Source organism: Muscardinus avellanarius (assembly GCF_963383645.1).
Source record: "Muscardinus avellanarius genome assembly, chromosome: 13".
Taxonomy (NCBI): domain Eukaryota; kingdom Metazoa; phylum Chordata; class Mammalia; order Rodentia; family Gliridae; genus Muscardinus; species Muscardinus avellanarius.
In genome coordinates, this window is record NC_137799.1 from 34,333,433 (window position 1) to 34,349,161 (window position 15,729).

General features: G+C 40.3%; 1 protein-coding gene across 1 annotated transcript in view; it reads right to left on the bottom strand.

Annotated features, from left to right (window-relative positions):
* LOC308272145 (tomoregulin-1) overlaps positions 1–15,729 on the bottom strand; it is a gene marked incomplete at both ends in the record, with an annotated part of 102,844 nt that overhangs the window by 6,683 nt on the left and 80,432 nt on the right. The window contains one exon of the mRNA XM_080708920.1: positions 7,814–7,937. Coding sequence (XP_080565046.1) covers positions 7,814–7,937 — 124 coding nt within the window. The remainder of the gene's footprint in view (positions 1–7,813; positions 7,938–15,729) is intronic.

Consider the following 15,729-nt stretch of genomic DNA (forward strand, 5'->3'; position numbering starts at 1 on the left):
GGGGATTTTTTTTCAAATTCTATATCTGATGAGGAACTTGTCCCCAGAACATATAAAGAACTAACAATAAAAAAAACTTCCACTAACTAAAAAACTAGCAAAGTAGAATTTCTACAAAGAAGATAAACAAATGGCTAATAAGCACAAGAAAAGATGTTCAACATCATTATCGTGGGGAAACACAAATCCAACCCACAATAAAATATCAATTTACACCCACAGCACAGCCTGAATAAGAAAGTCACAGAATTACAAATATTAGTGAGGATACTTGGGAATGTACAATGATGCAGCTACTTTGGAAAACAATCTGGCATTCCTCAAAAAGTTAAACACAGAGTTACTATATGAAGCCCCACAATTCTACTCCTAGGCACTTACCCAAGTGAAACTAAAACATATGTCCACACAAAAACGTGCAAACAACTGATTAGCAGCATTAATTCTCATAGCCAAAATGTGTAAACAATCCAAATGTTCAACAGATGAGTGAATATAAAAATGTGATATTCTTCACATATTATTCAGCCATAAGAAGGAATACAGTGCACACACACACACACAAATAATGGATATGCCTTAAAAACAGTACGCCAAGCCGGACATGGTGGCTCGTGCTTATAATCCTAGTAGTACTTGGGAGGCTGAGACAGGAGGATCACACATTCAAAACCGGTCTCAATAATTTAGCAAGACTCTCAGCAACCTAGTGACCCTATTAATAATAATAATAATAATAATAATAATAATAATAATAATAATAATAATAATAATAACAACAACAACAATAATGCTAGGCATGCAGCTTGGAGGTAGAGCACTCCTGGGTTCAGTGCCGCCCAGTAAAACAATACGCACACACACACTAAGCTAAGTGAAAGAAACTAGACATACCAGATCACATATTAAATGATTGCATTTATACCACATGTCCAAAATAAGTAATCCAGAAAACAGAGTAGTGGCTGCCTAGGGCTGAGGTTAATAGGAAGATCTAGGAGTAATTGCTAGAAGGACTGGGACTTCTTCCGGTGATGAAAATGTTCTAAAATTGAGGGAGAAAGAGAGGAGAAAAGAGGAAGGAAGGGAGGGAGATCATCGATTTTATTTTATGGAGATTACCTTTTGTGTCAAACAAGTCACTTCAAATAAGCACAGTTGCTGCTGTTATTAAACTCGAGGGAATTTCCTCTCATTGGTCCTCATTTAAAGAGGCGCCTTCTAACATAGAGAATGTCATCTTCTGCACTAAATTCAATAATATAATGAAGTCTCATAAGACATTATTTTAAAAAATAATGCCCTTCATGGTAGGCTAATGGCCAAAAGTTAAAGCTCAGTAAAATCAAAACAGTTCCACAGAGAGCTGTTCTAATGTCCTAGATATGAAGCTCTCAGACAGGTTAGCTTAGTGCAAATATTAAAATCAGAGTATCAAAAAGAATCATTAGGCCATACATCATTCAAGTAATCTCCAGATATTACTTTCTGCAACTGACTTTTACAGTCATACTCTCCAAATGTCTAGAGTATTAAGGTCTAAGTTATTATTTCTTCTCCTACTATTAGAGGCAGATCCAGGGGTTCCGTCCACAGACATCTACTTCTTTCTCCTGCATACCCTCCTCCATAGTAATCTCATCTCATTCACTCCCTGGCCTGTGAGCTGACTCATTCACGCCTCTATTTACCACATTCATTGAGTACCTGCTTGCTAGGTGTCAGGCACTACTACAGAGAACAGGAGGGACACAACTGTGAACAAAGAGGTAAAGATCCCTGTCCTGCTTACCTGCTAGTGGGAGGAAGGGGGTCAATAGACACAAGTAAGCAAGCTAAATGATTGTGTCAAAAGGTGTGTGTGTGTGTGTGTGTGTGTACACGTGCACACGAGCACGCGTGCAGGGAAACTGTCAGGGCACTGTAGTGTACTGGCCTGAAAGGGAGGAGTGCAATTCTAATTAAGGTGGTCAGGCAGGCTTCATTAAAAAAGTAACATGTGAATAAAGCATGAAGGAGGAGAGGGAGTCAGCCATGCAGACAGCGGGAGGAGAGCAACCAGGCAAAGGAAAGACCCACACATGTTCCCTAAGGCTGGTGCATCCAAGCATGGCGTGTCTAGAACACAAGTGTGGCAGAGTGGAGCTGGCAAGGGAGAGGTGAACAAGACAGAGAAGTGAAGGGGCCGAACTGTGCGGGGGTTTCTGCTCTCAGTGGGATGGAAGAGCCACTGAAGGGTTTTTAGCAGAGGAATGGCAAAACTAATTTTTATTTTAAAAAGCTCTCCCTGGCTGCTCTGCTAAATATGGCCTGCAGGATCCCATCAAGGAAGCTACTGCAATTATGCCAGACAGGAAGTGTTTGACCTGGACTAGGAATATCAGTGGCAACGGTGAGAGGTAAACTTTGGGTATCTTCTGAAATAGACAAGCTAACAGGTTTCCCAGCTAACTCCATATGGGGCGCATGAGAGGGAAAAGTCAAGGTTGTATCAGAGGTGCTCTGTCTGAGCAACTAACGAGATGGAGTTGGCATCAATTGAGATGGAAAAGGTTGGGGTAGAGCAGGTTTGGGGAGGGGAAGCAGATCAGGAGATGAGCTTTAGTGTTGTTGAGACTGAGGTGTTAGACATCCACGTGGAAACATAAAGAAAGCAGATGGATCTCAAATTCAATGACGTCTCAAATTCAGGAGAGGGGTCTAGGATATATGTAAATCAGGAGGCACCAGCATATGTCCTATAAAGCCCTACTACAACAGGATGGAATCACCAAGGAAGAGGACCAGGACAGAACCCCGGTGCCCTACAAAATGGGAAGTCAGGGAGCAAAGCCAAATCAGCCAAGAAGACTGAACTGCCCAGCAAAAGTAGGAGAAACCAAGAGCGTAGTCCTAGAAACCAGGAGAACATCTATCAACACAAAGGAAGCTGGAACGGTGGTCCACACTTGTAATCCCAGTACTTGGGTGGCTGAGACAAGAGAGTTGCAGGTTCAAGGCCAGCCTCCAAAACTTAATGAGACTCTGCTTTTAAAATAAAGAATGAGCCGGGCATGGTGGCGCACGCTTGTAATCCCTGCGCTTGGGAGGCGGAGACAGGAGGATCGTGCAGGTTCAAAGCCAGCCACGCTGACTTAAGAGACCCTGTTTCCAAAAATAAAAAAAAAGTATAAAATAGCTCTGGGAGTATAGCCCAGAGGTAGAAGGGCTTCCAGGAACCCCAGTACCACCAAAAGAAAGAAGAAAGAAAGAAAGAAAGAAAGAGAGCTGGGCATGGTGGCACACGCTTGTAATCCTCATGCTTGGGAGGCGGGGACAGGAGGATCACGCAGGTTTGAAGCCAGCCTCACTGGCTTAAGAGACCCTGTTTCCAAATAAAGAATATAAAAATAGATAGGTCTGGGAGTGTAGCCCGGAGGTAGAAGGGTTTCCAGGAACCCCAGTACCACCAAAAATAAAATAGAATAGAATAAAATAAAGAATGAGTAGCCGGGCGTGGTGGTGCACACTTGTAATCCCAGCATTTGGGAGGCTGAGACAGGAGGATGGTGGTTTTGCGGATAACCTCATCTACTTTGTGAGGCCTTCCGCAATTCAGTGAGACCCTGTTTCAAATAAAAGAATAAAAAAAAAAATAGGGCTGGGGCTGGTAGCTCAGAAGTAGAATGTCCCTGGGTTCCACCCCCCAGAACCGCAAAAAAAAAAAAAAAAAAAAAATGAGCTGGGGGTGTAGCTCAGAGGTAGAGTGCCCTGGGTTAAATTCCCAGTACTTAGTACTTCCCCCTCTGCTTAAATTTTTTTTAATTTTAAAAATTAAAAAAAATAAAACATGAGGGAGAAATTAGCTGTGTAGAATTCTATGAACCACAGCCTTAAGTTAACTTTTGAATGGTTCATAGAATTTGATGCAGTTGATTTCTCCCTCATGAACACTGGCCTGGGAACAGGAAAGGCCACCTGAGACCCACAGATGCTTTTGTGAGACAATGGTGGTGTGCAAGGGTATGTGTGTGCAGGCGTGGGGAGCTGGAAGGACCCAAGACTGTAGTTTGTCACGTGAATAAGATGAAGCAAGAGAGAGCTGAGGCGCAAGCAAGGGAATCCACTACAGTGAAAGACCACGACGACGTCCAGAGGGTGAAGGACACTGAAAAGGTGAGACCAGCAGGCTGGAAGCCCTAAAGTAGAGGGACTGTTAGGTAGAAGCCAGAGGGGATATGGTAGAGATGGAATCATTCTAAAATACATGTCTTCAACCCACATCTCTCATGAGTTCTTAAGCCAAAACACATACAACATCCTATTAGACATCCCTACATAGATATTCCATAGGCACCTTACACCAAAAGTCTTAAACTGAATATATAACTTCCCCCAAACAACTTCACTCTTTCCAATATATTTACTACTCACTTTTGCCCTCACCAGAAACCCAGGACACTTTCTTGACCCTTCATCCCACTACCCTACACCAACCTGAGGTTCTCATCCCCCCACCAAACTGCTCACCAATATCTGCAGATTCAACTACTTTGTTATCTCTGAAACCCATCTACTTAATCTCACCTACAATCCTACAATTCTTTTTTTTTTTTTTTTTTTTGCAGTACTAGGGGTGAACCCAGGACCATTATACATACCTCTGAGGTACATGCCCAGCCCTATTTTTTAATTCTTTATTTTGCAACAGGGCCTCACTGAGTTGCAAAGGGCCTCACTAAGTAGCTACGGCTGGCCGCAAACGACTATCCTCCTCAGCCTCCCGAATGCTGGTATTAACAAGTGTGTGCCACCACTCCCGGCCAATTCCATTATTTAATTCAGGCTCACACTTCTTACTCTTTCAGGCTTTATTTATTTAGTTATTTATTTGTTTATTTATTTTGGGGACTGGGAATGGAACCCAGAGCTGCAGGCATGACAGGTAAGCACTATACTTACTGTCAGTCTCCACTGCATGGTTTTTTAAGGTAAAATCCTGGAATTCCTGTCACATTCAAATTTAACAGTCTAGTGCCAGATAGGATTTTGTACAAGTAAGCAATATATTGTGAGTATTGAGACAAGAGAACCTGCTACATTTTTTTTAAGGAATAAATGTCTGAAATAAATGTCTTAAATACTGAGATTCTTCAGTATTTATGAAACTCCTCTGGCTACATATGGAGGGGCATGCTGTAATCCCAGTACTTGGGAGGCTAAGACAGGAAGATCACAGGTTCAAAATAAAACAGGGCTGAGAAGTGTAGCTCAGAGGTAGAATGACCCTGGCATGACCAAAAAAAAAAAAAAAAAAAAGATAAAAAAAAAAAAAGGAGCTCCTCTGGAAAAGAGGGAAAAGTTGATTATTATTACATGTCATTCAAAAAATATTTACTGGGATTGTTGGGCATGATGACACATGCCTATAATCCCAGTACATGAGAGGCTGACTGGAGAATTATAGGTTTGAGGCCAGCCTCAGCAACTTAGTGAGGCCCTCCACAACTAAGACCCTGTTTCAAAATAAAAAATAAAATAGGGATGGGAGTATAGCCCAGAGGTAGAATGCTCCTAGGTTCCATCCCAAATATCCCACACACAGATACACACAAATATTTACTGGGTACCTGCTGTAGTAAAACAAAATCCCCAATGTAATGGGCTTATAGTGTAATAATACCAATTGCTACTTATTAAATACATACTATATACAAGATACTGTACACTAAGCTCTTTACATATACTAACTCATTTAATTTAACAATGCTATGAGACAGGCTATTACTATCATACTTTTAGAAATAGGGAAAATGAAACTTTTAAGTTACTTAAAAGATACTTAAACTTTAAAGTTTTAAGAAACTTTAAAGATACTTAAATGACATCGTAAGTATCTTCTGATGGACCTATAGCTAATAACTGGCCATGTCAATAGATTTGACTCCAAAACCTTTTACCAGCATGTCATTCAATTCTTTGTCAGTCAGTAAAATACTACAGTGGCTGGGTATCATATCATTATCAGGAAACGATGCTCCCTCTTCCTTTGTGTAGATGTCTTGAAAGATGCCCTATCAAGCAAAGTGTGGTGGTACAGGCCTGTAATCCTATTTTCTGGAGGCTGAGGCAGGAGGATAGTATGTTTGAGGACAGCATCAGCAACCTATCAAGACCCTACTTCAAAATAAAGAGCTGGCAGTGTAGCTCAGTGGTGGCAGGCAGGCAGGCAGGCAGGCGAGCGCACCATCCAAAGAGGACCACAGGACCAGAACTTCTATCAAGATACCTGTGCCACCGTAGAACAAGTAGAAGGAATCACCCTAGGATGTGGTTTTAAATCTGGCCTGTTATCTTTTAAACAACTGTATTTTTAAAAATATTTATGACAAATGTAAGGAGGCTAACTCCTCAAACGACAAGATTTTTTTTTTCGATACCTCAGATGGAACCCAGGGCCATTCTACCTCCAAGCTACGCCCCCAGCCTGATTTTTTATTATTTATTTTGAAACAGGGTCTCACTGAGTTGCAAAGGGTCTTACTAAGTATTAGGTGAGGCTGTCCACAAACTGCGATCCGCCTGTCTCAGCCTCCCAAATGCTGGGATTACAAGCATGCGCTACCACGCCCGACCTAAGTTTTTCTTTTTTTCTTTTCTTTTTTTTTTGGGTGGTACCAGGGATGGAACCCAGGGGTATTTTACCTCCAAGCTACACCTCCAATACTATTTTTTATTCTTTTTTATTTTGAAACAGGGTCTAATTTCTCATGCCGTGAACCTGAGATCCTCTCATCTTAGCCTCCAAGTACTGAGATTACAAGCATGTGCTACCACACTTGACTACAAGAACGTTTCTTCAAGAAAAAAAAAGCCCAAAGCTTAGGAAAGAATTATCTAACCATTAATACTTTACAATTTTTTATTTTGTTTTCAAGCAAGAAGAGAGAAAAAAACCACAGAAGCATGGAGCTAAAGAAGTACAGGGACTAAAGAGACTGAATGTTCAACAGTTTCCTTTTAGTTCTTGGAAAGAAAAATTCACTGCCTTCTAGGTTAACAACACAAAAAGAAAGTAGAATATCTCTCCATGTTTTTTTGTTTTGACTGAGAGAGGGGAAAGGATTCTGGCCCAACTCCCAGATGCAGAAGCGAGCAGAATGACAGCCATCTCCCCTTGTCAGTGGAAACCTGCCTGGCCAGCCAGGCCAAGCTGGGCCGAGGATGAGCCCCTGGCAGCAGCACAAAGAGCTATCAGCAGACAGACAGACAACAGCAAAGAACACTGACATCATTAGGTTGAGTATGTGAAATACAAGATACAGTTTTTCCCCAGCTCTATTTCTAACTTGCTGTTGACCTTGAATGAGTTATATAACTTCTCTGGAATCAGGGAGTTAAGGATTTACACCCTTTCCCATTTCCATCTCTACACTCACACCTGATTCTTCATCCTTACTCTTTTATTTTTAGAAATCTATTTTAGCATATATTTCATTTGAGTTACATGTTCACTATTCTTATATTTTTCAGTCTCTCAACCACCCTCTCTGCCAGACTGCCTCAAGACCAAAATAGTGTTGGAACATGGCACATTTATTTTTTTATATTAAAAAAATTATCTTAAAAATGTTAAAAAATCCTAATAAAACATGTTGCTTTTGCTTACTTCTTGCCGAAAGTATTTTTTAAGATGCTGATTTTGCTTTACTTCTCTATCGCAAATAAAAACTATATTTTGGTAATATTTAGTCCACATTTCACTGCTTTCTATAAAGCAGTGATCACACACACAAAAAGACATCTCCCCGCTGGTGTAAAGGCACTGACTTACCTACAAGAAGCCTTCTGAGTAGAATAGATGAATTCACATTTCCCATGGATGCAGTAACCATTGAGGTTTTCAGGGCAAGGCATGTGGTTTCCAATATAAACATCTTCTCTTTGATCACTAGCATCTTAAAAGAACACAAACCAGGTCACAGAATGGTGAAAAACAAACTGAAAAATATGGACTTTTCAAAGGTTTTGAAACAGCGAATGAATTCACTCCTTTTCAAGCACCTGCTGGGCAATTTGGAATGGAGATTAATCAAATGGAGGTTGGAGAAGATCCAAGGTCCGGTCCAATTCCCATTTTGCCACAAACACAGCAGGTAGACTGTTTAGATTCAAAACATTTAAAAATTTTTGCAGGATGTGACCACTATGAACTACTGTTGTATAAAGACAACCTGCCAAAGATATCTAAACAGCTTTCCAAAAAAAAATAATAACTCGGTCTAAAAGAAAGTTAACCTCTGTGACAGAGACATGAGTATATATAATACTGGCTTTAGGGGAGTAAAGTTACCATTTACCTGGAGCCTATGGAATGGATACCATCTAAGAACATTGGGCCGCAGAGAGCAAGTTATGGGATTCTAAAATTTTAGGGTGAGTGATTCATTTTTGGAATGAAAAGTATCAAACATACTACTTTTTTCAAACAAAAATATAGCTTTATTGTTTTTCTTTTAAAGCAGTTTCCCTTAGCAAATGTTCACTGTAAAAAAAAAAGTCCAAATAACATAGAGAACAAATTAAAAAGAAATTTAAAGTCACCTGAGAGCCCTCTATCAAAAGAAAAACACTGTAAACATGTTGATGAACATCTGTTCCAATTTAGGTATAATGATTTGAACTGAGCTGAGCTGAAGGGAAAAAGTAAGTGGTGAGTTAATACCACTGTAAGAAAGGGGGCAGGAGACAGAACAGGGCAAGAAAAGAGTCTCAGGGATGATCCAGTTTTCAAAATCAGTCATTCTTCCTCTTTCTCGTACACACACACACACACACACACACACACACACACACACTTTGAAATGGATTTTTACACCCATTTTTTAAACATATACACCAATATATCAGTCCTCAGCTCTATTGGGCTCAGAGTTCCCCCAATGGCAAAAATCCAGCAGTACTAGAATTCTTTGTGTTATGATGGGTTTTTCGTCTCAGGCTCTCTGGGTTAGTCTCAAGAGATTCCTTTACCAGACCAGATACCTCCATGGATCCTTTCAGACGTGGGTCTATTAGCTCAAGCTGTCTTCCTTCCTTCCTTTCTTTTTTTTTTTTTTTTTTTTTTTTTTTTTTTTGCAGTACTAGGGATGGAATCCAGAGGCATTCTACCTCTGAGTTACACTCCAACCTGTTTTTTTATTCTTTATTTTGAAACAGGATTTCATTGAGTTGCAAAGGGCCTAAGTAGTTAAGGCTATCCTCGAACCCAGATCCTCCTGTCTCAGCCTCCCAAATGCTGGCATTAAAAGTGTACACCACCATACCCAGCTCAAGCTGTATTTGTATTTTTTGTGTCCTGGTTGTTTCTACTGCTGGGCTTTAGCTGAGCTTTTTGTTGCCACAGGTTTGCAGTATCTACTAACCTTCTAATCAGTCAATTGTCTTCCTAGTCCCTTTGCCCTTTGTCTTATGTTGGCATACAGCTTTTTATATGTGAGATATAATTTACACACTCTCAAGTTCACCTGTTTGGTATTAGTATATTTACAATTCTACAAGCATTACCATAATCTAATTTTAGAACATTTTCATCATTCCTAAAAGAAACCTCATACCCATCAGCGTTGGCCACTCCCTATTCTCATTAACCCACCCTCGGCAACCAGTCTCAACTAATATTTATATAAAACATGGCTTTCACTGTGTTAGGTAGAAGGCCTTCAGTGTCTTCCTCGTATGATTAAGAAGACACATCTCCCCCGGAACCCAAATTTTTTCCTAATCTGATTTTAGCCTGCTTTTCCTACTTTGACTTACACCCCCTCCTCAGTCTTAGTGTACTGATCTTGTTACGTTGACCATCTACTTGTTGTTGAGCATGCCATTTGCGCTAGCCTCCCTTAGGCTTTTATCATTCCTTTACTTAAACTCTTCATGCTCTGGGGCATTAACTTGGTGCTATCTATAACTCCTTACTGAGTAATTTGCCACAGTGATTTCTCCTTTGAACATGAACCTCCATAGAATCTTGGTGACATTCAACTGTAAATTTCCATGAGGGGGCTTCTTTCCTTGAATTTTTGAGCTTCTTATGTGTATATGTTGATTCTCTACATTGGTTATAAGCTTCAAGGGGGCAAAGAACATGTGTGCTTTTTCTATTTTTGTTTTGTTTTTGTTTTTGTTTTGGTGGTATTCAGGATTGAATCTTGAGCTACACCCCTAGTCCTTTTATATTTTTTGTTTTAAAACAGGGTATCATGCCAGGCATGGTGGCAGACGCTTGTAATTCCTGCGCTTGGGAGGCGGAGACAGGGGATCACGCAGTTTCGAAGCCAGCCATGCTGGCTTAAGAGACCCTGTTTTCAAATTTTAAAAAAAAAAGTATAAAATAGGTCTGGGAGTGTAGCCTGGAGGTAGTAGGGCTTCCAGGAACCCCAGTACCACAAAAAAAAGAAAAAAATAAAAAAACAGGTCTCACTACGTTGCTGAGAATCTTGCTACTCTGCTGAGGCTTTCCTTGGGCCTGTGATCTTCCTGTCATAGCCTCCCAAATACTAGGATTACAAGTACGCACCCACACACCCAGCCTATGCGTTTTATGTCTTCTGAAACTTAGCTGAACCTATGGCCATGCACAGAATACTGTGGAAGTATAGCAGAATTAATAATATTGGCATAGAATGGAATGCTGAATTTGGACTCTGTGTCCACAAACTTTAAAGCCCTACTGGATGTGTCCATATTTATACAGCTCCACTTTGTCTCCAGCTCGATACCATATTCTTTCATTAATTCATTCAATAAATGTTTACTGGTGCCAAACTTCATCTATTAATTACTCAAGACCCTGTTATTAATTTTGTTAACTTTTTATTACTGTTTTCATGTATCTGAATTATCTGGTAGCTCTCAGCTCTGTATTATTTTTAAATTGCCTGCTGTTTGACTTTCTTACAGTAGATTCATCATCGTAATATTAAATGGCAAGATAGGGAAACTCACCAAGAATGAGATCTTTGGGAAGATGGTGACCGAGAAAAGCGGGGCTTAAGAGCCCCGCTAACAACCAATCTCCATTACCACAAAACCAGCGCCCTTCATAGCCAGAAAACACCATCACCAGAAAAACAAAAAAACCACCAGGCTCCAGAGAGAAAGCGGACTGAGAACAGAGCTCAGGGCCACAGAGGAGACACACGCGCCCGAGGACGCGGCAGCAGCGCCATACTGCTGGCGGCAGCGGCGAACTCAACAGACGGCTACAGCAAGCCGAGGTGAGCCGCTGTGGAACAGTCAGGCGGGATCTTTCAGTGCAGAAAGCATTTAAAGCTCCCAGTGGCCGAGCTCAGCACACGCTGCAGGGATTCAGAGTGGAAATCAAAACCAGAGAAGAAAAAATACGCCAGCCTCATGGCCAAGGGTGTGGCAGAGGCACCATATTGCCACCGGCGGCGGCAGCAGCAGCAGTGAATTCACCGAGTCCAGTACAGCTACATCTGCGTACTCAAGAACAGTGAGTCAAATTGCGGGCCCCAGAGGAAAAATCCCAGTATTGTACCCCTGGTACTTGACCCAGTGGGGGAGTGGTGGTGGCAGAGATATCACACCATAGGAGAACGTGCAACCTGGCACCCCCCATAGTTTAAAGCAGCCTCTATCGACTCCCTGGGTCGGAGACTCTGTGATACAACCCAGTAAAGGAGTAGTGGGGTCTGAGATAATACAGACTCGAGATCCAGAGCACCTTAAGTGAAGCCATAGTGACCCAAGGGAAGAACCCAGAGAAGGCACAAACATCCGAAATCATGGGAAAGAGGAATAACACTGGAGTAATGAATGCGCACAACCCCACAACATCAGAACCCGATAAAACAGAAAATCAGAGATTTCTAGAAGATCAAATCAGGAAAATAACTGTAGAAATAATAGAGGTGCTTCGAAAAGAACTCAGAGAGAGCCAAAAAGAGATAAAGGATGCAATTAATGAAGTAAAGGCCTCAATTCAAAGCACAAACAACCGATTAGACCACATGGAGAACAGAATCTCGCTCTTAGAAGATGAGCAATCCAAAAATGAACGCATAGTTTCTAATCTAGAAAAAAATATCCAACAGCAGGAATCTGACATTGAAGAAATATGGGCCCATCTTAAGAGAGCTAACCTAAGAATAATTGGAATAGAGGAGGGAAAAGAAAGTGAAACCAAAGGGATCAACAATCTCTTCAAGGAAGTAATAGCAGAAAATTTTCCAAATATAGAGCAAGAGGTTGATACACAGGTCCAGGAAACTTATAGAACTCCCTTTAGACAGGATCGGAGAAGAGGATCCCCACGCCACATAATTGTCAAAATGACCAATGTGGAAGCCAAGCAGAGAATCTTAAAGGCAACAAAAACAAAGGGCCAAGTGACATTCAGAGGCAAACCAATTAGAATCACTCCAGACTTCCCAAACCAAGTCATGAGAGCCAGAAGGGCTTGGAGTAACATATTCCAAACTCTGAAAGAAAACAACTTCCAGCCAAAAATTTCCTATCCAGCAAAACTTTCTATCAAATTAGATGGGGAAATAAGAAGCTTCCATGACAAACAGAAACTGAAGGAATTTATGTCTTCAAAACCAGCACTAGAGAAAATACTCAAAGAGATTAACTACAAAGAAGAAATAGGTAACACTCACCAGAACCAGAAAAACAAGATTTTCCATCCAACAGACAACTAAGATTGGTTATCTGTGGAGATTCTTTATGTTAGTCTTTTACCTATCTCTAAATTGTATTGTTTGCCTTTATTGTTGTTAATTTTTAGGATTTCTAGTTGGAATATTAATATACCTTCAGATATAGCATTTGGAAATATTTTATCCAATTCTATTAGTAACTTTTAACTCTGTTTACATTGTCTTTGGATATACCAATTTTTTTTTTTTAGGGAGTTTGTATATTCTTCTGTTGCCTGTGCCATTGAAATCATATCCAACAAATCACTGCCAATTTCAATGTTGTGAGGTTTTATGACCCAGATTTTCTTCTAAAAGTTTATAGTCTTAAGATTTATATTTAGGTCTTTTATCTATTTTGAGTTAATACTTGTATGTGGGATTAGGTAAGGGGCCAATTTTATTCTTTTCCATGTAATTATTATTTTTCAACAATATTTAGTTGAAAGATTATTATTTCCACCACCAAATGTTCGTGGAAACCTTGTCAAAAATAACTTGACAATATAGGGAAGAATTTAGCTCTAGGCTTGTATTTAACTCCAATGGTTTATATATCTGCCTTTAGAACAGTACTACACTGTTTCAATTATTGTAGCTTTATATGGTTTGAAATCAGAAAATATATATCTGCTAGCTTTGTTCTTTTTCAAGATCGTTTTGGGTATCTAGAATTCATATTCCATATTAGGATAGATTTTTTTCTGAAAAATAAATATATGAATATATGATAGTTTCACCTAAAAAAACAGAAATAAAATATGCTCTGGTAAGAAAGAAAGCAAAAAGAAATATTGAAATGTTATCTTTAAATCATCAAAAGCTTGGTATCAGACAAATGAAACTGTTATGTGAGATTATCATTTTTAATTTTGGATAAATTGCTATAATACTAGATGTCAACCACTAAGCCAAGCATGGGAAGGAGGGATGGGGAGAGAATGGGGTGGGGATCGGGTGGGGGCCTACTGGGCGATGTGTGCATGTATGTCTACAAAAGTGTGTATCCCACTATGATGTATTAATACAGTGCACCAATAAAAAATAAAAATTAAAATTAAAAAATTAAAAAAGAAAAAAGAAAAAAAAAAAAAGAATGAGATCTTTGAGCACAGCCAGGTGACCAAAGGGGAAATCAATCAACAAAAGTATCAGAAATACTGTGCCAACACTGGTAATGAATTCAGTAACCTGGTGCTTAATATTCAGAGTGATCCTAGGCAGTAGCTATTACTGCCTTCACTTTACAGATGTGGCTACTAAGGCTCAGAGAAATCAGGCCACACAGCTTTTAAATGCAGAGCAAATCTGACTCCAGAGCATAAGCTCTTAGCCATTATGCCATTATCTCACCAAGCTGTCCTGGGAGATGTGTAGGGAATGTCCAAACACCTGCTCTCTGGGCCAATCAGACAGCTTCAAAAAGTAAAGATAAAAAGACTGTAAAGATACAATAAAGCATGTGTGAGGCACTGGCTTTGATCACCAACCCCTAAGTAAATAAATAAATTATGCAATCAATCATGCTTGGTTTCAGAAAACAAGGACAAAATGTGGCCTCTGCACAGAGAGAACTCACCACAGAAAGATCCTGTCTAAACAATGCCCCGAGGCAAGTGGTGACAGGCTCCAGGAACAAAAGCTGCTGCCACGACGGCTGGTGCCTGAACAATGTTTGTATGTGTGCCATATAAAAAGTTCAAGTGTCACTCAGTGGCTCTTCCCATCACAGAAACTTTCACAAATGAATCTGCCACCATCTGCAGTGTGTTCAAATACAAAGGGTAGTATGGTTCTAAAACTGATGATGTTCTAAGAAAACCCAGACCAAGTGGCTATCTGCAAAGGCTTGTTCCATGGGCTATCTGTCCTGGACCATCAGGGAAAGACCCAGATGAAGCATGAACAGCTGCTGTTAACAATGGACACAGGAACCTGGAAGGCACACTGCTAAGGCCACAGTACCTCAACACTGCATCAAGAACTCCAGGGCTCACTACTTTTAGGAATCTCTACAGTTAAAAAGTTCAAAATATTCTGTCTTGCTTTTTTATACTACCCTGCACCCCAACTTTCACTATTAACATATCCCTCCACATATCTTCCCCTAATCCCAATCTCCTTGGATCCCATTTAAGGAATTATCTACCTAGAAACCACTCCAATCTACTGTTCAGCACCTCCCGGGCTAATTTTAAACCCCACTGTTCTCCATCCCAGCCCTGACTCTTCCTCACTCTGCCAGTGAAACACCTTTTCTAAAGTGAATTAAGCTATCTACCTCCCAAACTAATTCCCTTAGGAAATTTTTCTTTGATCTCCCTGATGTATCAAGACCATACCACTTCCTAGATCCTATCTCCATCCACCTTTCCCTGGCATGCTTACCATGGTTGCTTCCAGGCCAGGTCTCCACCCTCATGCCCTACAAGTTGAGTCCTCTCTCAGGAGACCCTGAACCACCCTCCTCATGATGCTTCACAATACACACCATCAGACTTCTTCAATGAGCATGGCACCTAGGCTACAGTGTCATCATTTTCAAAAATGACCTATCAAAAGAGTTGGGTTGAACTATATAAATGCCACCAAAGAATAAGACCCATGATAGTGACATCTCACTGACTTTGGCCAGCAGGAGCAAAGAGACCAATGAGGCTCAGGAATGAGGGTAAGTGTTGAGATACAGTGAGCTTCAGGTGTGAAATGAGAATGTCTTTGTAACAAAAAGATGTTCTGTTTACATTTTAGGTGATAGGAAAATATCTTTGCGTTAAAATATTTATACCAATAAGAAACTCTGGATGGCAACATTATCAGTCAGAATAAAGTGGTGTACACAGGATATATCCATTTGTCAAAACTGACACATAAGATCTGTGCATTTCACTATTATAAATTATACCTTTAAAAAAAGCCCTCTAGATTGCCACAAATCAGCGCTTTTCAATAAAAAATGTAAATACAAGGGACAGAGAAAAAGAAGTCTAGAAGAACAACCAGAGACCAGAAAAGAAACCAGCCC